Genomic DNA, 27,143 nt, shown 5'->3' on the forward strand with positions numbered 1-27,143 from the left:
ACATACCAACAACCCTTGTGTTGTAGTAATCTGGCAACATGCGTTCACACAAAGCCACCAGCAGCCAGAAGGCTTCCTCTTCCTTTGCATACAAAAGCAATACTGATGTAACAATATTCATGGCCTAAAAAAGAAAGCGAAGGAAAAAACATGCACTAGATGTTAAACATTCTCAGTTGCAGATTTAAGAAAGCAGTGGCTCTAGTTCTGGAAAGCAGCTGTGGTTCTCTATGCTACAGAATATTTTCTGTAAGAGGAATATTGCAATTTGTCTCGCCTTAACACGCTATAGTGAATCTGACTCCCCCCCCTTCCCTACACACACACCTAAGAAAAAGAATGTGCTAATATGGTTGAAATAAGCAGAATCAGGGCCAGACTATCCATGAGGTCAGCTGAGATGGGATGCATCCATGGCAGATTGTGAGGGGTCCAAGGGAGTGGTGAATTTGGGGTGCCTTTTGTCTCTAGTCTGCCACTGCTGCAGCTACCACTACTTCTCTCCAACCTGCCACTACCATAAGCCACAGTGATCTGCTTGAGAGAGAAGCAGGTAATTCCCCTCTTTACCATGCTCCTCATGTGCTGTTGCCAAACCCCAAAGTGCAGGGCTTCTAGGTTTGATGACAGTGCTCATGAACAGCATGGTAAGCATAGTTTTGCTTGTTTGTTTTTGCAGAGGTGGTGGACCTGAGATGGCATCAAGTTGCATCAGCCCTGAGCAAAACTATACAATACGCTGCTTCATGGAAACAGTTTTCTCAAGTGCTAGTGCTCCCATAGTTCAATTTCTAAGTGGCCATGAGAGCACTATTTTAATGCATAAATTAAAACAATCACAAAAGAATTTTGTATGCTACTACTAAATGCACAGTTTTAGGTGGCAGTTCCATTTCATTTCCTTTTGTCCAAACTCCACCTTGCCAGCCCAATGTGCTGAAGGCAGGCATGGCTTCACACATAGTTGCAAGAGAGCAACAGAGCAGACCAAAAATGCCTGTCACTTTGGCCCAGAGGAACAAGCACAATGCAGGCATCAATACCTATTCACTAAGGCTTTTGTACACAATTGTTGGTTAATTTTGTTAGAGTACCACAAGCTTGAAAATGTAATCTTCCAGGAAACTGGTCTGTTACAAGGTTTGCAGTGATAAGGGAGGAACTGAAGGTTTTGAAATTGCTAACATCACAAAGCAACAGGTTCTTTCCTCTTTTTCTGCACATCACCAAGCCGTTAAAAAAGAGAAAGGTCATACCAACATTCCTATTGCCTCTGCAAAGAGGCAACGTCCCTTCCCCTATTACGCACAGTGTAGATCTATTTCACTCTCACATTTGAATCTTCAGGACTATTCTGCAAAAGTATGGTCCAAACAGCACATTAACATTAATTGCTTGTTTGGCTGCAGTGTGTTTGGATTTACATTGGCAAAAGTGAAGCTTGGAAGGGGGAATAGTGGGATAGGATCCTGGTCAGAGCCAAGGATTAAAGCCTCCTCACCCACTCAATCCTGATCCAACCACTCAATGACTGCCATTTACCAATGAAAAACCAAGAAACAAACCCATTATTATTTTTACATATAGCCTGGCCCTTAGATGCAATAGGGCCAAACTGTTAACGCATCATCTGGAGAAAGCACCCAGACGAGTTTAATTCTAAATTTCCCCCCTCAGTTTCTTTGACAGCTCTCAGGAAATTCGTCTGAAAGGCTTCTCAGTTGCACACAGCTGCTTCATGTCTTCAGATATCTTCAGGTGTCTTGAAAATGGGCAGACAAACTCGGGCTGCATCCTTACCTGGGAGTAAGCCCTACTGAACAGAATGAGACTTAGTTCTGTGTAGATGTGCTTAGGATTGCATCATAACTACATACCAGGGCTGATCCATGACCACAGGTGTAGTGTGGTGGCTAAAGGACCACAGTGAGAATCAGAATTTCCCCAATTTGAACCTTGCTTCTTCATGAACTCACTAGGTGGCCTTGAGCAAGTCTCTCTCTCTTATTCTCAGTTTTTCCCATCTGCAATAATGGGGATAATAATATTTACTTAACTCACTAAGGATTATTACAATATCGGTTTCACAAGCAACCCCAACAAGCACTAATTTTTTTTAAAGTATGCTGCCTTGGAGTAGCATGCAGAGGATTGAAGGGAAGAACTTTCTGCACTGCAAAAACACTGCTAAGGACCGAGGAGCACCTCCCTTGGATCTCACAGTATAGCTTCTGGGGACTGCAAATAGAGCCCTGCTCTTACATGCAAGTGCTGCTGCCTCAGTAATGCTCAGTGTACACAATAATAATAAATACAACTGCATTTTAAAGTACTTTCAAGTGTTTACACATCTTATCTTGCTATAATCCTTGCAACAACCCTGTAAGATAAGTAAATGTTTTTATCCCCATATTGCTGATGGGGAAGGTGGAGACTGATTGAGAGAGACTGAGCAACAAAACTGCCAAGTGAATTCAAGATGAAATCAAAATGCAAACCAGGGAAATTCTGATTCACAGCTCAGGGCCCAATCCTATCCAACCTTCCAGCACTGGTGCAACAGCAATGCAGCCCTGAGGTAAGAGATCAAATGTTCCCATACCTTGAGAAGATCTCTGTGATGGCCTCCCCACCACAAGGTGAAATGCACACCCTATTGCAGTGTTCCTCAAACTGTGGGTCGGCTATTATGTATATGTTTTTAACAATGATAATAAATGGGTCATACTCCTGGATAAGTGTACGTAGGATTGCAGCCTAGGATTGTTAAAAATCTTCCTGCTTGATGATGTCAAGCATCTGGGCAAGGAGAAGGCAAGTAGACCTCTGAGTTTTGGAGGAGGAGGAGGAGGAGGAAGAAGACGACGACGACGACAAGAGGGTAAGTGTACTCATTCTAACGCTTTGTCTTTCTAACTCCCTGTCTTCTAACCTTAACCTTACCTTTAAATCAACCTTAAATCAAAATTGAAAGTTAGCACCATAAGGGAGGAGCAGAGTCCTACTCGTGAGTAAGAGCAGAGTCCTACTTGTGAGTAAGAGCCCAAGGGTCAGGCATTTAAATCAAAGTTGAAAGTTAGCTGCACCTAAGGTAGCACCTAATCGAAGGAAGGGAGGAGGATAAAGTGGAAAGCAGGTTTTTCTACTTGTTTAAATTAAACCTATACTTAACCCAGGTTAAACCTAATCTAAGTTAGAACATAACCTAAGCAGTTCAGTAAATTGGGACACAGGATCTAGAGAGCAATAAATAATTAAACAAACCCAAATAAAAACTAGCTTGAGGTTACAAAAACAGTCCAGCCTAAGAGAACAGAACTAGGAGGGAAAGAACCTAGGAAGGGCCAATTCCCAACCCATTAAGAGCCCCATTAGGCTAATCCAAACAGTCCATTCAGGAGCCTGCAGAGTAGGTCACGCCCATCAGCAGCCATTTGCCTTCCTGAGCTTTTGTAAACTCACCTGGGAAGGCCAGCCCCCTTTCAATCAGGAAGGAAGGAGGGAGGAGGAGCCAGCCAGGAGTATAAGCTAGGCCGGCCATCGCGTGAGGCTCTCTGCAGGCGCATGTGGCCTCTGGGAACCCAGTGCCTCGGGAACTAAGTGCCAGGTAAGGCACAAGAGTTCAGCATCTGGGCAAGTTAAGCAGCAGGGCGAGGAGGCCAGGGCCCCATACACTGCCCTTCCTCTTCCCTTGAGAAGAGGGCTGCTATACAGTGTAGGGTTTTTAAAAGGACCCCTAAATAAAACAACAACAACAACAACAAAAGCTATGCAGTCAGACAGCCAGCAGCAGGGTGGGGGCTATCCAGTGTTCTGCATCGAGTGCCACATGTATGATTATATGCCTCTGGGCCATGAGTCATGGGTGTGTCCTCGGTGCAAGGAGCTCCAGGGTCTCAGGGAACACGTCCGCTCCCTTGAAGCCTTGGTGGCCGACCTGGAGAAGCGCAGGCAGGCAGAGGAGGACGTGGGGAGACTTCCGGGGACGATCAGGCTTCGTCCCAACCTCAGGCGTGCAGCTCCTCGGTTGCCCGGGTGGGAAGTCTCGGGACTGGAGGACGTCATCTTGGAGAGGAGGGAAACAATCCCCTAGGGGGGACCCCTTCTCCAGGGGATGGGCCCGTATCCGAACGCACTCAGGATACTCCTCAGCGGGAGGGGGGTCGGGGGCTTCTTGTAGTGGGGGATTCAATTATTAGAAACATAGAGAGGGGGGTTTGCGACGGATGTGAGGACCGCATGGTGACTTGCCTGCCTGGTGCGAAGGTTGCGGACATCACTTCTCGTCTAGACAGGCTAGTAGACAGTGCTGGGGGAGAGGTAGCGGCTGTGGTGCATGTCGGCACCAACGATGTGGGCAAGTGTAGCTGGGAGGTCCTGGAGGCCAAATTTAGGCTTTTAGGCAGGAAGCTGAAAGCCAGGACCTCAAAGGTAGCGTTCTCTGAAGTGCTACCTGTTCCACGCGCAGGGCCAGCTAGGCAGGCGGAGATCAGGGGTCTCAATGCGTGGATGAGACGGTGGTGTAGGGAGGAGGGGTTTAGATTCGTTAGGCACTGGGGAACTTTTTGGGACAAGCGGGGCCTGTACAAGAGGGACGGGCTCCACTTGAACCAGAATGGAACCAGACTGCTGGCGCATAACATTAAAAAGGTGGCAGAGCAGCTTTTAAACTGATCCCTGGGGGAAGGCCGACAGGAGCCGAGGGGCATCCGGTTCGGGACTCCTCATCCCTATGGGATGAGGATGGGGAGGTTAGAAAACAACAAGACAAAGGCAGGGTAGGAGAAGAAATTGGGAAAGGTAGTGTGATGGGATGTGATAGACGGTTTGGCACAATGAGAGGATGTGGGGACAAAGGAGCGAATAAGCAGCACATCCTGGGGCATTCCATGTACAAATGCTTTTATGCGAATGCCCGAAGTCTACGAGCAAAGGTAGGAGAACTGGAATGTCTGGTGACAAGGAAAAATATTGACATAGTGGGCATAACGGAAACCTGGTGGAATGCGGAGAATCAGTGGGATACCGCAATCCTGGGCTATAAACTCTACAGGAGGGACAGGCAGGGGCGTGTTGGAGGTGGGGTGGCCCTTTACATTAAGGAAGGGATAGAATCCAGCAAAGTAGAGATTGAAGGTGGGTCCGACTCCACTGTAGAATCTCTGTGGGTTAAATTACCAGGCTTGTGCAGCGATGTAATACTGGGGGCGTGCTATCGTCCTCCAGACCAGAAATCGGATGGGGACCTTGAAATGAGGAAACAGATCAGGGAGGTGACAAGGAGGGACAGGGTTGTAATCATGGGGGACTTCAATTATCCTCATATTGACTGGGTCAATTTGTGTTCTGGTCACGATAAGGAAACCGGATTTCTTGACGTGCTAAATGACTGTGGCTTAGATCAGCTAGTCACGGAGCCCACCAGAGGACAGGTGACTCTGGATTTAATATTGTGCGGTACGCAGGACCTGGTTAGAGATGTAAACGTTACTGAGCCATTGGGGAACAGTGATCATGCTGCGATCCGTTTTGACGTGCACGTTGGGGGAAGAATACCAGGCAAATCTCTAACAAAAACCCTTGACTTCCGACGGGCGGACTTCCCTCAAATGAGGAGGCTGGCTAGAAGGAGGATGAAAGGGAGGGTAAAAAGAGTCCAATCTCTCCAGAGTGCATGGAGGCTGCTTAAAACAACAGTAATAGAGGCCCAGCAGAGGTGTATACCGCAAAGAAAGAAGGGTTCCACTAAATCCAGGAGGGTGCCCGCATGGCTAACCAGCCAAGTTAGAGAGCCTGTGAAGGGCAAGGAAGCTTCCTTCTGTAAATGGAAGTCTTGCCCTAATGAGGAGAATAAAAAGGAGCATAAACTGTGGCAAAAGAAATGTAAGAAGGTGATACTGGAGGCCAAGCGAGACTATGAGGAACGCATGGCCAGCAACATTAAGGGGAATAATAAAAGCTTCTTCAAATATGTTAGAAGCAGGAAACCCGCCAGAGAAGTGGTTGGCCCTCTGGATGGTGAGGGAGGGAAAGGGGAGATAAAAGGAGACTTAGAGATGGCAGAGAAATTAAATGAGTTCTTTGCATCTGTCTTCACGGCAGAAGACCTCGGGCAGATACCGCTGCCCGAACGGCCCCTCCTGACCGAGGAGTTAAGTCAGATAGAGGTTAAAAGAGAAGATGTTTCAGACCTCATTGATAAATTAAAGATCAATAAGTCACCGGGCCCTGATGGCATCCACCCAAGAGTTATTAAGGAATTGAAGAATGAAGTTGCAGACCTCTTGACTAAGGTATGCAACTTGTCCCTCAAAACAGCCATGGTGCCAGAAGATTGGAGGATAGCAAATGTCACGCCTATTTTTAAAAAGGGAAAGAGGGGGGACCCGGGAAACTATAGGCCGGTCAGCCTAACATCCATACCGGGTAAGATGGTGGAATGCCTCATCAAAGATAGGATCTCAAAACACATAGACGAACAGGCCTTGCTGAGGGAGAGACAGCATGGCTTCTGTAAGGGTAAGTCTTGCCTCACAAACCTTATAGAATTCTTTGAAAAGGTCAACAGGCATGTGGATGCAGGAGAACCCGTGGACATTATATATCTGGACTTTCAGAAGGCGTTTGACACGGTCCCTCACCAAAGACTACTGAAAAAACTCCACAGTCAGGGAATTAGAGGACAGGTCCTCTCATGGATTGAGAACTGGTTGGAGGCCAGGAAGCAGAGAGTGGGTGTCAATGGGCAATTTTCACAATGGAGAGAGGTGAAAAGCAGTGTGCCCCAAGGATCTGTCCTGGGACCGGTGCTTTTCAACCTCTTCGTAAATGACCTGGAGACAGGGTTGAGGAGTGAAGTGGCTAAGTTTGCAGACGACACCAAACTTTTCCGAGTGGTGAAGACCAGAAGTGATTGTGAGGAGCTCCAGAAGGATCTCTCCAGACTGGCAGAATGGGCAGCAAAATGGCAGATGCGCTTCAATGTCAGTAAGTGTAAAGTCATGCACATTGGGGCAAAAAATCAAAACTTTAGATATAGGCTGATGGGATCTGAGCTGTCTGTGACAGATCAGGAGAGAGATCTTGGGGTGGTGGTGGACAGGTCGATGAAAGTGTCGACCCAATGTGCGGCGGCAGTGAAGAAGGCCAATTCTATGCTTGGGATCATTAGGAAGGGTATTGAGAACAAAATGGCTAGTATTATAATGCCGTTGTACAAATCGATGGTAAGGCCACACCTGGAGTATTGTGTCCAGTTCTGGTCGCCGCATCTCAAAAAAGACATAGTGGAAATGGAAAAGGTGCAAAAGAGAGCGACTAAGATGATTACGGGGCTGGGGCACCTTCCTTATGAGGAAAGGCTATGGCGTTTGGGCCTCTTCAGCCTAGAAAAGAGACGCTTGAGGGGGGACATGATTGAGACATACAAAATTATGCAGGGGATGGACAGAGTGGATAGGGAGATGCTCTTTACACTCTCACATAATACCAGAACCAGGGGACATCCACTAAAATTGAGTGTTGGGCGGGTTAGGACAGACAAAAGAAAATATTTCTTTACTCAGCGTGTGGTCGGTCTGTGGAACTCCTTGCCACAGGATGTGGTGCTGGCGTCTAGCCTAGACGCCTTTAAAAGGGGATTGGACAAGTTTCTGGAGGAAAAATCCATTATGGGGTACAAGCCATGACGTGTATGCGCAACCTCCTGATTTTAGAAATGGGTTATGTCAGAATGCCAGATGCAAGGGAGGGCACCAGGATGAGGTCTCTTGTTATCTGGGGTGCTCCCTGGGGCATTTGGTGGGCCGCTGTGAGATACAGGAAGCTGGACTAGATGGGCCTATGGCCTGATCCAGTGGGGCTGTTCTTATGTTCTTATGTCACTTCCGGTCATGACATCAATTCCAGTGGGTTCTGACAGATTTGGGTCCTGGTGCTAAAAGTTTGAGAACCACTGCCCTATTGGCACAGCTGCACTGGCAAATTGGATAGGATTTGGCCCTCAGTCTCTTAAGCATTACCTCAAACAGCCACTGGGGTGCACTACACAATGGGATTCTGTACAGACACAGCCAGCATCAATGCACTTCTAGGTAACATGTATCAAGCTACATACTGAAGCACATATGACTTTTAATTTTTTTAAAAGGTTTATTTTAAGATATTTTATCCCATACTTCTGCACCTGCAGAGGCCACCACCGTGGCTCACAACACCTAAAATGATCATACAAATTAGGAAAAAAAAAATTTGTATTTGGCCTCAATACCAACCATTCAGTTCAACAATAAAATTCAAAGATGAGTGAAACCATTTGTTAAAACAACAGAGGGACTTTCAGTTACCTGACAGTATCCAATGTTGGGATTTCTAAATGCATATGCCGTGAGTACTCTCCTCAGGGCAGCAATACCCATCTCATTCTGGAACGCAGGGTGCTCTGGGAGAGAACGATGTAAATCTCTTTCAATCTCTTCTGTAGCAAGGTTATACTTCCCCATGGATTTCTCTACCAGATCTTCATAGTAGCCAGCATGGGTGGCCATTTCATTAATAGCACCTATCAATGCCAGGGAGCACAGGAACAAAAGAGAAATTAGTGACATATGTAAGCCAGAATCCAAAGGACTGTGCAGCTACTTTTGTATGCCCAAGGAGACTCTGAGTGCAATCCTAACTTGCGCAGGAAACAGGCAGGCCAGCTGGCCTACCTTGTATCCAGCACAAGTTTGGAACTAACTGCAGGCCAGCCCAGGGCAAAGGGAAACTATTTTCCCTTACCCCACGTTGCACTGCAGCAGCCCCAACAGTGTTCGTTTTTTAGATGCACTTATGTAGCTTTCAATAGTGATGCTAGTAGCTTCTATTCATACACATGGTAGTGACACAAAAGGAATACAGCATCCTACAATTATGAAACACATAAGACCAAGCTTGCTTACTCCAGGAAGCCCTAACTCACTTAAAAACCCCTTATCTTGTCCAATATATATGTTAGTTGCTCTTTAAAATAATTGAAAATGTTTTGTGGAACCCCAAAACTTAAGATTGCAGGTTAGTTCAGCAAAAGATATTTTCACCAGTTCAGTCTCCATTTATATGCAGTTCACATGTCTGCTAATATTCACATATCCTATCTTATGTCGCTGATACAAATAAACTCCTCAAAAGAAAAAGCAGGGACACCTTTGATACAACATGATAAGTCATTCATTGATACGCACCTGACAGGAGCAGCCAGAGTTCCCCTCTCATGCTTTCAGGAATACCTTTTAGCACCAGGTCTCTTGTTTTCTCTGTACGGTACATGCAGATGCCTTGGCCATATTCAGCAAAATGAATCTTCCAAGCCTGTTCTTTCAAAAATTCCTTTGCCTAAAGAATAATGGATGAGACCATATAAAAATACAGGGGGGGGGGAGGGAATCCCAAATGCCACGTAGTAGCAAAAGCCTATTCTTTGCATAAAGCACTGCCAAATTCTTCAATAGTTATGCAAACAATTTCCTAACATTCTTTGTAGCTTTATAGCCTGATCCTGCACTGTCCCTATGCCAGCACTGTGCTTGAAGTGCTGGTATTGGGTGTCGCAAACATGCTGTTTGCCCCATTGAGCAGACTGGGGCATTACTAAGGGTAAGCGGATGACTGTCCCCTTCTGAGAAGGCCTCTAGCCTGCTTGGATCCAGGGGTAGCCAGTTAGCATCTCTGCTCCTGTGCTCTATAGGACTGGGCTGTTAATTGTGCTATTATTCCATGCCACAGACTTTAACATGAAATATGCAGAAATAGTAGGGCAAGCAAATTTCTCCTTTGATTCTGACTGTGCAGTCAGTCGACCACTAGACAAAAGTTAAGCAATCTAATCTGAATATAATTTATAATTCATTTCTGTTAAGAATGAATGCAGCAAGCACCTTTGTAATCTAGCCAAGAGCAAAAAACAGCATGACCTACTAATTTAGGGTTGAATTCCTCCGGTGAACGCCGCCGATACATGGTCATTAGTGCCTGCGTTACTGTTGGGATGCTGTTGCCGTTCAAATTGAATTGCCGTTCTCCATCTGTTTCAGAACCAAGGCTTCTTTGAGGACTTGACGAAATGATACTACTTGCCCTTGAATACACCTGAAGGGGAAGAAAAAATCCCACCATTAAATTGTGAAAGTGTGAATGGGGGGGGGGGCAGAGGGGGCTTAGCTCACCTTAGCTAATTTTTTAAAAGGCTATTGGTGGAAGTCAAGGGATGGGGTGTTGTAAGGTCCTCTACCTTTTCTTCCATAATTTGAGTACTTGCATGGATTAATTGATTTGAACTGTGCTAGCATGGCAGTGCACATAGGGCTGTGAGCTGCTGATCTCACAAGGGCTTCTTATGCACTTTTAATAGCTATGTGGCAGATAGAAGTTTGGCCCATGTGGTTTTTCTTGTCATACGGCTCACTTGCCCATCTCCTCTGCCAGCTTAAGTGCTGAGCTTGAGTAATTCAAGCTACTGAGTGTGGGAGAGAAAAGGGAAGCCAGATTGCAGCACTGCGGCAGAAAATTCCGCTTTTGCCAAACATCTTCTGCCATGCAGTTTCAGAAGGCATGACAGCCCACCCCTCCTGAATGAGTCAGGTGCCTGCAGCCCCTTTCAAGCTCTCAGATCCAAATTAAATTTCTGCTCAGTGTCTGCTTACCAAAGCAGATTCCTGTAAAAATCATTAAGAAACAATGAGCTGCAGCAGATATCTGAATGGAAGGTCTGGCCACAGAAATAAACTTTAAGGAACACAGAATCCATCTGTTAAGCAAATGTCTTCTCCTACAGCTCTGAAGCATTTTCCTACAATGCACCTCACAACAATACCCCATTACATTCTAACTGAGGAAGCAAGGTTTTTCACTGAATCACATTATACCTTTTCAGTAATCACTGGCATGATTATTAAAAATTATATTCCTAAAATCATTTTAAGCAGTTATTATTGAATTAGTTACTTGAATTCAATTTATTTTTCAAAGATTAGACTCTCCTGTCCACCTAAGATCACATCTTGGTTTCATATTCTGGTTTGTAAGCAAGGGTTAAACAATAGCTCTAGACTGAAACAACATGCCAGAGTATGGTTTAACAAGCCAGGATTCTTTAGCACATGAGGCAAGGAGAAAGAAGGAAGTGAAGAGAGGAAGTGATAGGCTTGATCCGTCTCTGGCTTGTACAGTGCTAGAGCAAGATTGCCGAAGCCCTGAAGCAAAGCTCCTTCAAGCTTATCACAGCAGCAGCTTTCTTAACTTCCCTATCAACAAATGGGGGAAGGGGGAATTGGCAATGGTTGACTAGTGCTGGGGGAGGGAGTCCAGTTGGCGAACCCTTTGATTGGCATGGATGATCAGCTGGTGCCCAAACTGGCCAACTCCTAACATCATCCCTGGCCTCACATTCCCAATCCTACAAACTATGGTTTGCTGGATCATCTAAAGTGGGTCACCATAACAAACTTAGGGCGCATACTAATTGTTAGTGTGGCTGGCCCAAGTCCTTTGGGCCAGCCTGGGAGGGCAGCCTGGGGGCCAGCTGGTCCCTTGGGCCAGCCTGGGAGGGTTGAAAATGTGCCGTAAAGCACGTTTGCACCTCCTCGAGGGGAAGCCAGGCCAGCACTCCAAGAAGCGCCGGCCTGCGGAGGCTGACAGATGCCTCTGTGCTGGCTTCTCTCCTGTGCTTGTAAGGCCGACGCAAGTGAAAAAGGTAGGTGTGGGGGGCGAGGAGGAGGAAGGGAGGCGTTCCTGGGCAGGGGGAGGGAGGGCGATGGGCGGCCCTGGGGGCGGGCAGGCAGGGAGCGGGAGGCGGGGCTGGGATCCCGACCCCGTTCCCAGGGGTCCGCTCTCCTTGGACTTGTGCCACCTCAGGAAGTGGCGCAAGTTTGAGGAGACCCATTGTGGCCAGCAGGCCTTGCCCAGGGGTAAGGGGAAGAGTTTCCCCTTGCCTTGCTCCTGGCCACAATCCTGCGCTGGATACAGCGCAAGCCTCCTGGCTTGCCTGTTCCAGCGCAAGTTAGGATTGCGCCCTTACTCTATAAAATGCATCAGAACTCGCGTGCATTGTGGATTTCCAGGTTATTTCAATCTCCTTGCACTTTCAGGGAGAGGTATTTTGAACTCTGGTGGGCTTCCATAAATGACTGGTTTGTGATGCTTCATTTGGTGGGTTGTAAATTGTCCCTTTCTACAATACAAGTGGAAAGCAACTCCATGACTATACTGAGCCAAAAGTTAGAACACAGGGACCATTGACGGCTTACTGCTCTTTAGAAGACCGTGAAAGTATTTATGCTTTCAGCCTTTTGATACAATCAGTGTTGCTCAAAAATAGAACAAGCCTAAGGGCAAATAATGAGTTTAAATAAGTCACCTGACACAGAGATTTGCTATGCATTTAGTTCTTAATGGCTCCTGCCACTATTTTTCAACTAAAATGCTTAGTTTTATTATTTGGCAAGATAGACGCTCTGCCTTAAAATCTTCAGTTTCTGTAAAGACTGGTAATTTTGCTAAGCAAATCAGAATCCATTTGTAACCGAGACAAAATGGCTTTTATTAATTATTGTAATGTTACGTGCAAGTCTATCATGCAGCTTTCTGTCAGGCTTTACTGCCTTGAATTTCATTTGCAAGTTGGCAAACATTCAACAGTCAATAGCTTGCATGATGCTGTATCCAGGCGCCAGCAATAGGCAGCATTCCAGATGAGATTATGTGTTCCACACATAAGTAAATATATACATTTCATCTACATTTAACCTTAAAACTACTCATTGTCTTTTAACAGAAGCAACCTGGATTTTGCAACCCAGGATTTGGGGCACAAGGTTACAGTTGTTGGCGAAAGGTTCCCTGATCCCACTGTACCAGACATTCGTGGACTGGACAAAAAGGTGCAAAATTGGCTCAGATCATTATGTGCTTAAGTGCTCCCTCCTTCCCTTGCACACAGTGATACTTTCTTTCCTAGCTTGAGACAAATGATACTTTGACATGTTGTCCAAACCGGAAAAATATGATTAGGATCAAGCCCTGATTTTCAGTCTTTGTTTACAGGGCAAGCGTTTACCACAGCTGAAGACAAAGAACACATGAAATACGAGGTAACAGGGGAGTACCTCTGTTAATGCACAAAGGGCATTTTCTTCATGACTGAGTAGCCACAGATACCACTCAAGTCATCTGGTATTACAGAACAGGACTTCTAGATCAAAGCAATGCTCATTAGCCCCGGAACATTTCTATTTAGAAATTAGGTATTAGAGAAAAGCAAGTATGCTGCAAAGGTCCTTCTTTTGTACAGATAATGTCTCCTGTGCCAATCTGAAGATTCCTCCAGTCTACTACCAAGACTTGCTGAGTGGATTGCAGCTAACAGCTATGCCAACTGACTGCATCCAAGCCCCATTCTAGCAACCAAAATCTTGATTAGACATGTCAATATAAAACATGATACAGAACTCCATGCCACTATAGCCTTCTTCAGGCATTCAAAATCTGATCCATCATACCCAGGCAGAGGGGGAATGGGAGATTGATGCAGGGAGTTTTCTCCAGCAATTTGGAATCCCTCCCTTCATTCAACACTTGCTTCTGGAGTCAGCTGCTAAATACAATAAAGCAGGGAGCATGGCTATGGAGCTTGTTGACACCAGAGAGCATGGCTAGTTGGTTGCACTCTTGTTCCTCTTGTACCTGAACACAAAAGGATACCCAATTTCTGAGCATCTGAAACTGACTTAAGTGACTTCAGAAGGCATAAACTTCCTATATTCAGGGAATCATCAACTTACAAAGCAATCCTATCTTGCGCTAGCATTGGCAGGCCAGGAGGCCTGTGCTGTATCCAGCACAAGATTGGGGCCAGAAGCGGCTCAGTCAGAGGCAAGGGGAAACTCTTCCCCTTACCCCCGGGTAAGCCACCACAGCCCCAATGGCTCTCCTCGGATTTGTGCGACCTCAGAAGGTGACGCAAGTCCAAGAAGAACGGAGTGGCTTGGAGCTGTTCCACACTGGTCAGGGAACAGGGTCAGGATCCGGCATAATTGCTGGGTCTCAGCCCCACCTCCCACTCCCTTCCTGCCCTCCACCTGCCTTCCCCTGCTCTGGAATGCCTCCCTCCTGAGTCCTGAGTCCTGCCTCCTTCCCGCCTTCCTCAGACCCCTGCATCAGGCAAGCTTGACCGATGCAACCCTCCCTCCACAGGTCAGCATGGAGGCTGGATACACACCTGCACCAGCCCAGCCGACTCCTGAGGAGGCACAAACATATTTTATGGCAAATTTGCGACCCACCTGGGCCAGCACAAGGGACTTGCACCAGCCTAACAGAGAGTTAGGATTGTGCCCTTAGGAACATTTTCAAAGAAGAAATCCTTCAAGTTCATTCAGAGAACATACCATGAACCTGCCAAATGTTGACTTTGTTAGGGACAAGGAAGGCCATAACAGGCTCATGTCAACACAGCTCAGGACTTTGCCCCACAATTTCCTCCTGAGGATCAGCAGCTCATAACCAAATAATACCGTTAAACAGAAATTGACTTCACCGACGGAAGGGATTATGTTTCTACCTACCTCATCATCTGAGCTGTTGTAACTTCCAGAAATCTCTTTATCAGAGTAGATTTTGGAAGTTGTTTGCTGGAGGAAGTCAGAAATCCTCTGCACAAGGAAATCTCTGTCTTTTAAGTTGGCAAAGAGAAATGTCATTCGGTTTTTAGTACTGATAGATAATGGGCTGGGTAATACACTAGAGCTGTCTGCCTTCTCTACAATAGTCACCTAAGGAGGAAAATCAGAAAAATAAAATACACAAAAGCAATAATTTTTCATATAATAAAATAATTTTCAATATAAAATTTCTCCTACACTGCATATTTATTTATTTATCACATTTTTTATACCACCCTTCTTCCAAAGAGCTCAGGGCAGTGTACAAGGCTGCTCCCCTCCTTTTTTCCTCACAACAACCCTGTGAGGTAGGTGAGGCTGAGAGAAAGTGACTGGCCCAAGGTCACCCAGGAAGCTTCTTGGCTGAGGGGGGATTTGAACTTGGATCTTCCAGGTCTGAGTCCACCTCCCAAACCATTACACCACCCTGGCTCATATAATTATCAGCACAATTTTAAATCTTTAGCCCATGGTCTGCCATATATACAGTATATTTGTTAATAATTTCTTAAGATACTATCACAGAAGTAAAATCGAATGCGCTTCCAGTATGCTTATTTCTGCAAGTATTGGACAGACATGAGGATCACAGCTTCATCAGCAGTGTCTTGGATAAATCAGCATCTCCCTATTTTAACTATGTTTATGAATCACACTGCAGGATGCTGAAATAAGGACAGGGTAAATAAATACTCTACAAGAACTTCCAGGTCCATAAGATTGTGTCATTCACCCAAAGAATTTCACTTGAATGGAATGCTACTTTGATCTAGCAACTGAGCTCTTGCAACAGTTACCTTTCCCAGAAAAACAAACAGTGCAGGAAGACTTTAGGAGCAAAGATGTCATTTTAAATCAGGGCTGTCAAACTCGTTTCATTCAGCGGGCCGAATAGCATTTATGACGCCTGCTGAGGGCCGGAAGTGATGTCATTAGGCAGGAACTGTTGTCATTAAATAGGTCATAATAAAAAACAAGTGCTTTTTCTCACTTAGGAGCTCATTAGCTGTAAATGACAGAAAACATACAAATCTTTATTATATTTCAAGTTATGGGAGAGCCCAATTTCCATTTGGGTTGCCCTTTTATCACTGCTCAGCAGCTGAGAACCTGAGGGCCAGATAACAAGCTTCCGCAGGTCACATCCGGCCCTGGGCCTTATGTTTGACACTCCCGTTCTAGATGAAGCTGTTTGACACCCTGTTCTAGATGGAGCAAAATCAGCTGAAAAGGGATAACTAATGTCTCAAAGTAAGGAGGTAGATTATACCATAGAGGGGCAGTCTACCATTCAAAACTGCCAATTTGGTAATAGCTTAACATTGACTCGTTTTCAATTAACAATACAGCTGCTTGTGCATGCCCTGGTGGTTGTGATGCGCTTATGTGGTACCCTGTGGATTTGTTACAATGTTACAAATGTGTTTCATTTGTTAGAAATAAAACTGAGTGATGAAAGACCCCTTCTCAAGAGCATGGGGAAAATGTCTAAGAGCTTTAAACCACTGCTTTCAGATAGTTTATCAGAAGTAATAAAAATTGCATTAGGCACTTTAGGATAATAGAGTTTCAGTTTACAGAGAGGCGTTTTTTTTTTTATTTAATGATCTATGGTCAAGCATTAGTACTGAGTTTTAATGTTTCATTAGTTGAAAAGGATAATTGGTTTTTCATTTAACATAGCCTGTTAAGTTGTATTCAAAGAACACAAGCTGTGTCTCAGGGCCTGATTCTTTGCTGGGACAGTGCTGCTGGCCAGTGTGATTCCCTGGCAATGGCCCTTGCAAACATGCCATAAGGCACATTGAAGCAGCTGGGAGGGGAGAGGTGCCAGCAGGGAGGCCAGAGCCAGTTGGCGCTGCACTTCCATGTCAGTGGGACGACTACAGGGAGCCAGTGCCAGTAAGTTCCCACCAGGTAGAAGGTAGGTGTTTCTGGATGGGTGGGAGGGGAGGGGTGAAACTGGACAGGGAAACAGTGGCCAGAGTCAGATCAGGCCTGAGACGGGGTGGGGACAGCATCAGAAGCTGTCACCGGATCCTATCCCCCCCCCCCACACACACACACATTTGAAAACCCTACACAGGCTACTCGAATCTGCACCAGTGATTTTGCTGGCACAGATCTAAGTAGACCAAGATCTAAGTAGACCAGATCTAAGCAGAGACGGTGGGGGCACTACACAGGGTACGGGAACATCAGTTCCAAGGAGACCTCGGGCTGCTTCTTCTGCCCTGGGGGATACAGCAGTGGCTGTTTTGGCGCTGCTATACTGCGGTGCGGGCGAGTAGCATAGGACTGGGCAGCCTGTTCCTCGAGATAGTTCCTAATTCTTCTGTTCCCAACTGTCATTGCTTTTTCAATGAGAGGATGCAGGGACAAAGGAGCGAATAAGCAGCCCATCCTGGGGCATTCCGTGTATAAATGCTTTTATGCGAATGCCCGAAGTCTACGAGCAAAGGTGGGAGAACTGGAATGTCTGGTGACAAGGGAAAATATTGACATAGTGGGCATAACGGAAACCTGGTGGAATGCGGAGAATCAGTGGGATACCGCAATCCTGGGCTATAAACTCTACAGGAGGGACAGGCAGGGGCGTGTTGGAGGTGGGGTGGCCCTTTATGTTAAGGAAGGGATAGAATCCAGCAAAGTAGAGATTGAAGGTGGGTCCGACTCCACCGTAGAATCTCTGTGGGCTAAATTACCAGGCTTGAGCAGCGATGTAATACTGGGGGTGTGCTATCGTCCTCCAGACCAGAAATCTGATGGGGACCTTGAAATGAGGAAACAGATCAGGGAGGTGACAAGGAAGGACAGGGTTGTAATCATGGGGGACTTCAATTATCCTCATATTGACTGGGTCAATTTGTGTTCTGGTCACGATAAGGAAACCGGATTTCTTGACGTGCTAAATGACTGTGGCTTAGATCAGCTAGTCACGGAGCCCACCAGAGGACAGGTGACTCTGGATTTAATTTTGTGCGGTACGCAGGACCTGGTTAGAGATGTAAACGTTACTGAGCCATTGGGTAACAGTGATCATGCTGCGATCCGTTTTGACGTGCACGTTGGGGGAAGAATACCAGGCAAATCTCTAACAAAAACCCTTGACTTCCGACGGGCGGACTTCCCTCAAATGAGGAGGCTGGTTAGAAGGAGGTTGAAAGGGAGGGTAAAACGAGTCCAGTCTCTCCAGAGTGCATGGAGGCTGCTTAAAACAACAGTAATAGAGGCCCAGCAGAGGTGTATACCGCAAAGAAAGAAGGGTTCCACTAAATCCAGGAGAGTGCCCGCATGGCTAACCAGCCAAGTTAGAGAGGCTGTGAAGGGCAAGGAAGCTTCCTTCCGTAAATGGAAGTCTTGCCCTAATGAAGAGAATAAAAAGGAACATAAACTGTGGCAAAAGAAATGTAAGAAGGTGATAGGGGAGGCCAAGCGAGACTATGAGGAACGCATGGCCAGCAACATTAAGGGGAATAATAAAAGCTTCTTCAAATATGTTAGAAGCAGGAAACCCGCCAGAGAAGCGGTTGGCCCTCTGGATGGTGAGGGAGGGAAAGGGGAGATAAAAGGAGACTTAGAGATGGCAGAGAAATTAAATGAGTTCTTTGCATCCGTCTTCACGGCAGAAGACCTCGGGCAGATACCGCTGCCCGAACGGCCCCTCCTAACCGAGGAGTTAAGTCAGATAGAGGTTAAAAGAGAAGATGTTTCAGACCTCATTGATAAATTAAAGATCAATAAGTCACCGGGCCCTGATGGCATCCACCCAAGGGTTATTAAGGAATTGAAGAACGAAGTTGCAGATCTCTTGACTAAGGTATGCAACTTGTCCCTCAAAACGGCCACGGTACCAGAAGATTGGAGGATAGCAAATGTCACGCCTATTTTTAAAAAGGGAAAGAGGGGGGACCCGGGAAACTATAGGCCGGTCAGCCTAACATCTATACCGGGTAAGATGGTGGAATGCCTCATCAAAGATAGGATCTCAAAACACATAGACGAACAGGCCTGGCTGAGGGAGAGTCAGCATGGCTTCTGTAAGGGTAAGTCTTGCCTCACAAACCTTATAGAATTCTTTGAAAAGGTCAACAGGCATGTGGATGCGGGAGAACCCGTGGACATTATATATCTGGACTTTCAGAAGGCGTTTGACACGGTCCCTCACCAAAGGCTACTGAAAAAACTCCACAGTCAGGGAATTAGAGGACAGGTCCTCTCCTGGACTGAGAACTGGTTGGAGGCCAGGAAGCAGAGAGTGGGTGTCAATGGGCAATTTTCACAATGGAGAGAGGTGAAAAGCAGTGTGCCCCAAGGATCTGTCCTGGGACCGGTGCTTTTCAACCTCTTCATAAATGACCTGGAGACAGGGTTGAGCAGTGAAGTGGCTAAGTTTGCAGATGACACCAAACTTTTCCGAGTGGTAAAGACCAGAAGTGATTGTGAGGAGCTCCAGAAGGATCTCTCCAGACTGGCAGAATGGGCAGCAAAATGGCAGATGCGCTTCAATGTCAGTAAGTGTAAAGTCATGCACATTGGGGCAAAAAATCAAAACTTTAGATATAGGCTGATGGGTTCTGAGCTGTCTGTGACAGATCAGGAGAGAGATCTTGGGGTGGTGGTGGACAGGTCGATGAAAGTGTCGACCCAATGTGCGGCGGCAGTGAAGAAGGCCAATTCTATGCTTGGGATCATTAGGAAGGGTATTGAGAACAAAACGGTTAGTATTATAATGCCGTTGTACAAATCGATGGTAAGGCCACACCTGGAGTATTGTGTCCAGTTCTGGTCGCCGCATCTCAAAAAAGACATAGTGGAAATGGAAAAGGTGCAAAAGAGAGCGACTAAGATGATTACGGGGCTGGGGCACCTTCCTTATGAGGAAAGGCTACGGCGTTTGGGCCTCTTCAGCCTAGAAAAGAGACGCTTGAGGGGGGACATGATTGAGACATACAAAATTATGCAGGGGATGGACAGAGTGGATAGGGAGATGCTCTTTACACTCTCACATAATACCAGAACCAGGGGACATCCACTAAAATTGAGTGTTGGGCGGGTTAGGACAGACAAAAGAAAATATTTCTTTACTCAGCGCGTGGTCGGTCTGTGGAACTCCTTGCCACAGGATGTGGTGCTGGCGTCTAGCCTAGACGCCTTTAAAAGGGGATTGGACGAGTTTCTGGAGGAAAAATCCATTATGGGGTACAAGCCATGATGTGTATGCGCAACCTCCTGATTTTAGGAATGGGTTAAGTCAGAATGCCAGATGTAGGGGAGAGCACCAGGATGAGGTCTCTTGTTATCTGGTGTGCTCCCTGGGGCATTTGGTGGGCCGCTGTGAGATACAGGAAGCTGGACTAGATGGGCCTATGGCCTGATCCAGTGGGGCTGTTCTTATGTTCTTATGTTCTTTCTAAACACAAATCTATTAAAATTTCATACAATTATACAATAGAAAAACAGTCTAGTATCTCTTTGTTTCACTCATGGTCTAACTGGATGTCACATTACAGCATGAGGACTGCATTTAAGATATGATTTTTCTTAATGCAAGATGGGGATTGACCACTTCCTTACCAGTAGGGCGGTGTCAGGGGTTGGCAAGGTTGACTAAGGGCCAACATCAATCATTGGGCCCATCTGACCAGGCCAACCCTTGAGCTCCCATCAGTACAGCAGTTTTGGCAGCAGTGACATGGGTGCACTGCTCATGCATTGTACCACAGCGGTGGTACAATAGATTTATACCACCGCTGTACTTGACACCCTGTGGGCATCCCGCTCCTCCTGCTAGCCCCATCCGGGAAAGTCAACATCATATGCATGGGAAAAGACATAGCTTATGGTATTTGCTGCACAGAGTCTTGGAATCCTTGTAGCGTGTAGTTTATTGAGAATAAAGCGTTCAGAAAAGCAGGAAGGGTCAGTTAGTACAGGAAAATCTATCCTTTATGTCCCAATCCTCTTCCTCTCCTGATATTAGCTTCACACAACTGGAGGGGAAGAGAAACTTTTCTCCTTAAAGCAATGCTCTTCTGCCCCTAGATCACTCTCTGCCAGGGAGCCCTGGCTTGCAGGCCACGGTTTAGGGGTAATATGCCATATGGGGGTTTGGTCAAGCACCTCCTTCAGCCTCCCTTGGTGGGTGCTAGGCACCTGCCACTTCTCTGCCTTTCCTCCGGAGCTCTTCACTCTTTGACTGTCCTCTCCAATACATCCTAGTTCCTTCTCCCTCTGTGTGGTGGTTTCTTGGTCCTTCCCTTTATTCTGTTCTGTCCTTCCTTTGCTCTCTTCCCCATCTCCTTCTCTTGTATACCTTCCTCCAGCCTTTCCTTCGTCTTTCTCTCTGCCTCACTTTCCTCCTCACCTCTTGCCTCACTCATCTCCCATTCTTCTCTATTCTTCCCTTCCTCATCCTTTAAACATCCCTGCTCTCTGCACCTGCCCCAATTAGCAAGATCGTGTTTGGCTGTCCAGCTGTCAACATCTCATGAAGTTTCCAGGCTTAGTGATGACATCATCACAAAGCCTTGGATCCAGACGCCTTGCTCTGTGGCTGCTCTGCATGACTTCATCCCACTCTGGGCATCACACACACCCATCTACAATTGTCCATGCCCCCCAACACCCCTTGCATTACTGTGGGGCTGCAGTGGATACTTCCATTGGCCAGTGGTGAAAACAGGAGGAGCCACTGCTCCCTGTCTCCCACTACTTGCCGCCGGAAATGTGGTATGGGGGACCCAGTTTCCAGGTCTTGGCACTGGGTACAGATTGTACTGGCAGTGCTTAGAAGTGTAAATGACCCCCCATCTCAGCGGTTCTCAAACCCTTATGTAGAGTTTGGGCCTCTAAGTGTGTGCAGGGGTGGGGGGATGGTGGCAATGCAATTGCTATGATCTTGCCACTGCCAGAGACAAAAGGGCTTTTTTTAACTCACCCTCACAGTGCTGGCCCTCTGGAAGGTGCAGGGAGGGAGCTACAGACCCTCCTCCCTGCAGGGTTCCCCAATTCTTAGAAAAGCTAAAAGAAATGCTATAGTGATCCACTTCCGGTTTTGCAATTGCAAACTCAGAAGTGGGTCACAATTGCATTTTTTAGCTTTCTGAGGCTTGGGGAGCTCTGTAGAGGGGTCCACAGGCTCCCCACATCCTCCAAAGGGCCACCACTGTGAGGGTGAGTTTAAAAAAAAAGTCCCTTTGTCCCCAATGATGGCGTGATTGTCCCTTAAGGAGGCAGAGATAGGGCTTCCCTGGCTAGGGTGTCATGACACCCCAGTTTGGGAACTTATGCCTTATCAATCAACTTATCCAGGGCAGGAGGTCTGGTCTAGAGGGTAGAGCCTCCGTCTGCCTGAAGATAACATCCACAAGGTCGCCAGTTCGAGGCCACTGGCACCGTGCGACCTTGAAGCAGCTGACACTGAAGCTGAGCTATTCCATCTGCTCTGAGCGTGGGAGGATGAAGGCCAGAATGTGAAGCCAGATCGGAATGAAACACCTGAATGTAGTGGTTCTTGAAAGAAAGAACCTTCTTTCAAATTGTAAAAATCCCTATTTAATAAGGGATTTAAATAAAGCCTGCCTATGTAAACCGCCTTGAATAAAGTCTTGAATAAAGACCAAGAAAGACGGTGTATAAATACCTGTTATTATTATCATCATCATCAATGTAACAATTTAGATTGCTGTGAGTGTCATGCTTGAGGACTGAAATACTATAATTTCTTACATCTCTGTTGCAAACAGGATTGTAATTTCATTGTCTAATGTAAATCCCATTACATTTCAACAGAGCTTCATCATGATTAACTCTCTCAGGATACAACCCACTATATTTAGTGAAATGTTAGTACACAAAGATCTGTCAAAACCTTTTTGTCTCTGTAACTTAGATCCAAAGTGTCCCAGAAGTGTCTGCAGTGGCCATTCCACCTGACTCAATGAAAAGGAAAGGTGAGAGAACAGTTGTTCTCAGTTGTTTTCTCACTTTTCCACTGTTAAGCCTAAATTAATTTCAGCCCAATCCTGTGCATGTCTATTCCATTGAGTCCACTGAGTTCAGTGGGGCCTATTCCCAGGCAGGAATGTGCTGGAGCCATTTCCTCAAGTCTCAAGTTGAGTCCTGAGTCTCCACCCCCCTTGACTCAAGTCACCCACAAGTCATAACGGGTGGTGTTGCAACTTGTCCAGAGCCATTCTGACTCAAGTCTGAGTCTTTTCAAGAAACAAGTCCAGTTGCGGACGCAGCAAAACAAAAAACAAAAACAAAAATGCAAGCACACAAACAAAACAGAGTTTACAAGCACACACAAAAGCAAGTCTTGATTCCAGTCTATTCAAGTCTTTTCATTTTTAGGGTAAAACACTGTCCACATTTTTGACACGCATGACTCAAGTCTGTACAAGTCACAAAAAATGCGTGTTTTCATGACTTGAGTCCAAGTTATCTGAGTTTTAGCCCATCCCTGCTCCCAGATAAGTGCATATAGGATTGCAGCTTTTGGCTCCTGTCCTTTCCAACTACAGTCATTTCAACCCAGTTACATGAGATTGAGATGCGAGACAACAGGGTCCTCTGTGTAGGCCTGTCTTGGATCACCTGCAATTCAGCCCCTTCTAGGACTATTACTTGTAGTGACCATTCCACCTAGTCATTATTTAATATTAAGTAAGAGAAGATATCTAAAATGACTTATTTTTCTCTACCCAGCTGCCTATTTTCCTTTTGAATTGTGCTGATTAGACTGTAACACACAATGGCAGGGATGCTTTCCTTTTACTCATTCCTTTTACTCATCATATGAAGAGCATTAAGAATATTTTAAATGTTTAATAAATAACAGCAAACAGAAGAATTAATAAATCAGGATCAAATGTAGGGATAATTGTAGCTGCAAGAGACATGGCTTTAATTTTCTGTAAATCATACAAGAATTGTAAAACATTCAATGAAGTTCAGTGCTGAGATTCTACTTGGAAAAGAAAAGTGGATATATGCAATATAATACAGACTTTATACTCACCTCTCGAAGAGGGATAATTAGACTGCACAGATTTTCTTCCTTGCTTGTGAAACAGATGTAATTTGTAGACACAAACATCTGACCCAAAATGTGCATTTTGTTAAATGGGGTCCACAGGGTGCAATCAGTATGTCCATCAAGTTTTTCATCCTTAGGAAGCCGAAACAAAGCCCGGTACCTTTCACTTTTTGCTCTGGCATCAAGGTCCCTAAAGAGAGTATTTTAGAATTCAATTAAACATAATAAAATTCACTGTGTAGCTCTCTGTAAAGGTCAGATCAGCAGCCATTGCAAATTTACTTTCTTTTGCAGTTCATAAAATATGGGAAAATATGGGGGGAAAAATGGGAAATATTTCTCAGTTTACTGATGGGGATGTTAAAGTTGAGAGGCAGCAGGCTCAAAGTTCATCTTTCACAGATTGAACAAAGACCTAAATCCAGCAGTCTAATCATTGCACCAGGAGTGACTGATCAATCAATTTGTATAGTAATGGTTTTCCATTATGTGAGGTGCTTTAGGTCTTTTGGGCTAGAATTTTATAAATAAAAATATGTGCTTCTAGTTGGATTTTCTATTATATTAACAGCATTATACTATGCTGTGCACATAAAATAAATCACGCACACACACAAAGTTGCCTGCAACATACAGTCCTTGTCAAGAGATGCCCCTTCTAGCAAGCACTAAAGTACAATATTCCACAAATTGACATATAGTAACAAAATAAATTGGAAGAAAATTGACAAAAACGTTTCCAAGTTCGCTGATCTCACAGCTTTTATTATAGGCAATGTGTGTGACAGGACAGGGCTGCAATCCGCGATTTGATTCTGCACCTTGTGCTGCTACTATGTGCTTGGGCTGTGTTTGACTAGCCCATTGTTTGTATTTAAATCAGTGTCAGTTGGAGGCTTCACACACTTAGAATTAAGTTCCATTAAAAAGATTTACTCATAAAGGTCAAATCTGGTGTACTGCTCTTTGTACAGCACCACAAGTACTCCAGCTGCTTATGTTCTAAATCTGAACAGAAGAACACAACAAATGAAAGGCAGGAAAGGGAACCAGGTCATGAGGGATGCAGTAGCAGCTGATGAGGGAACCTGCAAGAATTGCCATGGGCAGCTACAGGAATATCCAAAGGGGGGAATCCCCATTCTCACTTGGCGTGGCCACTGACATCAGTGAGGGCAGCAATTCAGTGAAAGCCACAATAATAATGCAACTGCATGGTGCTGACTGAGGTGATCTCCACTGCTACTGCCTGGCATTTAAAGTAGGGCAAAAGCCCCCCCCTCCCCCAATGGCCCCATGGTTGATGATTTCAACAAGCAAACAACCTCACCGGCCACCAGCAGAAAGTATAATGTAAGCAAAAGCATGCACATGTACTTAGGATTATTTTCAGTTGGGGATAAAACCACAAATGTCACAAAATTGTGAAAGAAATACTGAGTCAGACCACTGATCCTTTTAGATAAGTATTGTTTTCACTGACTGGCAGCAGCTGTCCAAGGTTTCAAAGAAGAACCTTAATCTGCCTCACCTGGAGTTTGAATCTGGGACATTCTGTCTCCACAGTAGGTGCTGTACTAACTGAGCTATGACCCCTCCCAAATTGCCACTGAGAAACATGCCAATAATATACTGACTCTGAAGCTCACCGTTTCAGTGCAGACACTTTTTTAGGAGACTTCTTTTTAAGCCTGGGCAGTGACCTGTCTTGCTCAAAGCCTTCATTGTCCAAGAGCTGCCTCATGGCTATGTTGGCAAGTTGTTCCATTAGTTTAAATGTCTCATTGATGTTGAGGAACACTGAGAAGAAATGCTGGCTGGACCTGGTGCTAACTTTGATCACATCAGGCAAGAGCAGAGTAGCATTCTTCTCAAGTTGGATGATGTCAACCCATCGGATCACTAGCTTGGCTGAACAAAAGAAATAAAATTTCAGCAGAACTCAAACCTTTCAAATCAAAAAATCACCAATGGAAAGAAAAGCAAGACTTAGAACAACCATATATTTATGCAATTGTCTCTTTTTCCATGCTTTAGTACAATGCTTTGATTTGTTTCAGTTGGCCTATAAGGTATATTTGTTCAAACAAAGCATAATGGACAGCCCAATCCTATTTAAACATCCCACTGCCAATTCACTGCCCAATCCTATCCAACTTTCCAGCTCCAGGGCAACTGCAATGCAGCCCCGGGGTAAGGGAACAAATGTTCCCATACTTTAAGGAGGCCTCTGTGACTGCATCTCCAACACAGGAAGCAGTGCACACCCCATAGGCACAGCTGCACCAGCACTGGAAAATTGGATAGGATTGGTCCCTCAGTCGCACCACCAAAGCATGTGTGGCATTCTGTGGGGGGCAATCCCAGAGGTTCCCTCAAGATAAAGAAACATTTGTTCCCTTGCCAAGGGGTAAACCTCTGCTGCCTGAATGTAGGCTGGGAAGGGGGGTAAGATATTGGTGGTGGTGGTGGTGTTTCTACCACCACCTTCCTGTCCTTGATACATACTCCTGCCCACCTTGGTCTCTGCCCCATTCCTCCCCCTCCCCACCCAACCCCCACATCGACTTACTGGTGCCGTGGCTTTTCCTAGGGCTGCTAGTGCATGACTACATCTGCTTGCCATTTGCAGCTGCACAGAGTGATGTGTCACCTTTTGCAACTGCTGTAAAGCACACTACACCACCAGAACATGAGTTCTGGCAGTGCAGCAAGTTAGCATAGGCTAACTTATGGAGTTAATTACTATGAAAGGTATTGATGGCCACCAGCTTAAAAGCAGATTAAACAAACTCTTAATGCTTTACAGATAATAAGTATAGATGAGGCAAGGAGGCAGGCTCCACCAATGCTACTCCTTTACAAGTCTTCAATGCACATTTTTCAATGAAAAAATAGGGTGCATTGGATATGCAAATAAATGTGCATGCACTAATCATGATACCTTCCCCTTACTGTATGTTCATTCACTGAACATGAAGAGATAGGCCCACAAGCCTGAAAAGGGATACGGAAGAAAGTCATGATAGGTAAACTGAACCTCTAGTTACAGAAGCAACACACCTCTCAATAACGGGGAATAACAATAGGGGGTAGCAATTGCCTTCATGCCCAGCTTGGGTGCTTCGTATGTGGCCAGTCTACAGAGTTTTCTAATCCTACAAATGATCTTAAATCGATATACCAGTCTCTACCACCCCATGAACACATACATCAAGAGAAAATCTTGCCCTAGTCAGTCCAGCATGTAGTAATAGAAATACAACTATGAGACACACATTAAATAAATAAATAAATACATACATACATACATACATACATACATACATACATACATACATACATACATACATACATACATACTAAGGTGTTATGTTGTCACTTCCTATACTATAGGTGGAGGT

General features: G+C 45.5%; 1 protein-coding gene across 1 annotated transcript in view; it reads right to left on the reverse strand.

Moving 5' to 3' along the window:
* The window catches only part of TBC1D9 (TBC1 domain family member 9), a 79,785-nt gene that overhangs the window by 22,940 nt on the left and 29,702 nt on the right, over positions 1–27,143 (reverse strand). The window contains exons 5-11 of the mRNA XM_066632125.1: positions 25,389–25,650; positions 23,722–23,929; positions 14,601–14,807; positions 9,958–10,128; positions 9,225–9,375; positions 8,346–8,560; positions 7–124 (exon numbers count right to left, since the gene is read on the reverse strand). Of these exons, the coding sequence (XP_066488222.1) occupies positions 7–124; positions 8,346–8,560; positions 9,225–9,375; positions 9,958–10,128; positions 14,601–14,807; positions 23,722–23,929; positions 25,389–25,650 (1,332 nt within the window). The remainder of the gene's footprint in view (positions 1–6; positions 125–8,345; positions 8,561–9,224; positions 9,376–9,957; positions 10,129–14,600; positions 14,808–23,721; positions 23,930–25,388; positions 25,651–27,143) is intronic.

This window comes from Tiliqua scincoides, chromosome 6 (assembly GCF_035046505.1).
Source record: "Tiliqua scincoides isolate rTilSci1 chromosome 6, rTilSci1.hap2, whole genome shotgun sequence".
NCBI classification, from domain to species: Eukaryota; Metazoa; Chordata; class Lepidosauria; order Squamata; family Scincidae; genus Tiliqua; species Tiliqua scincoides.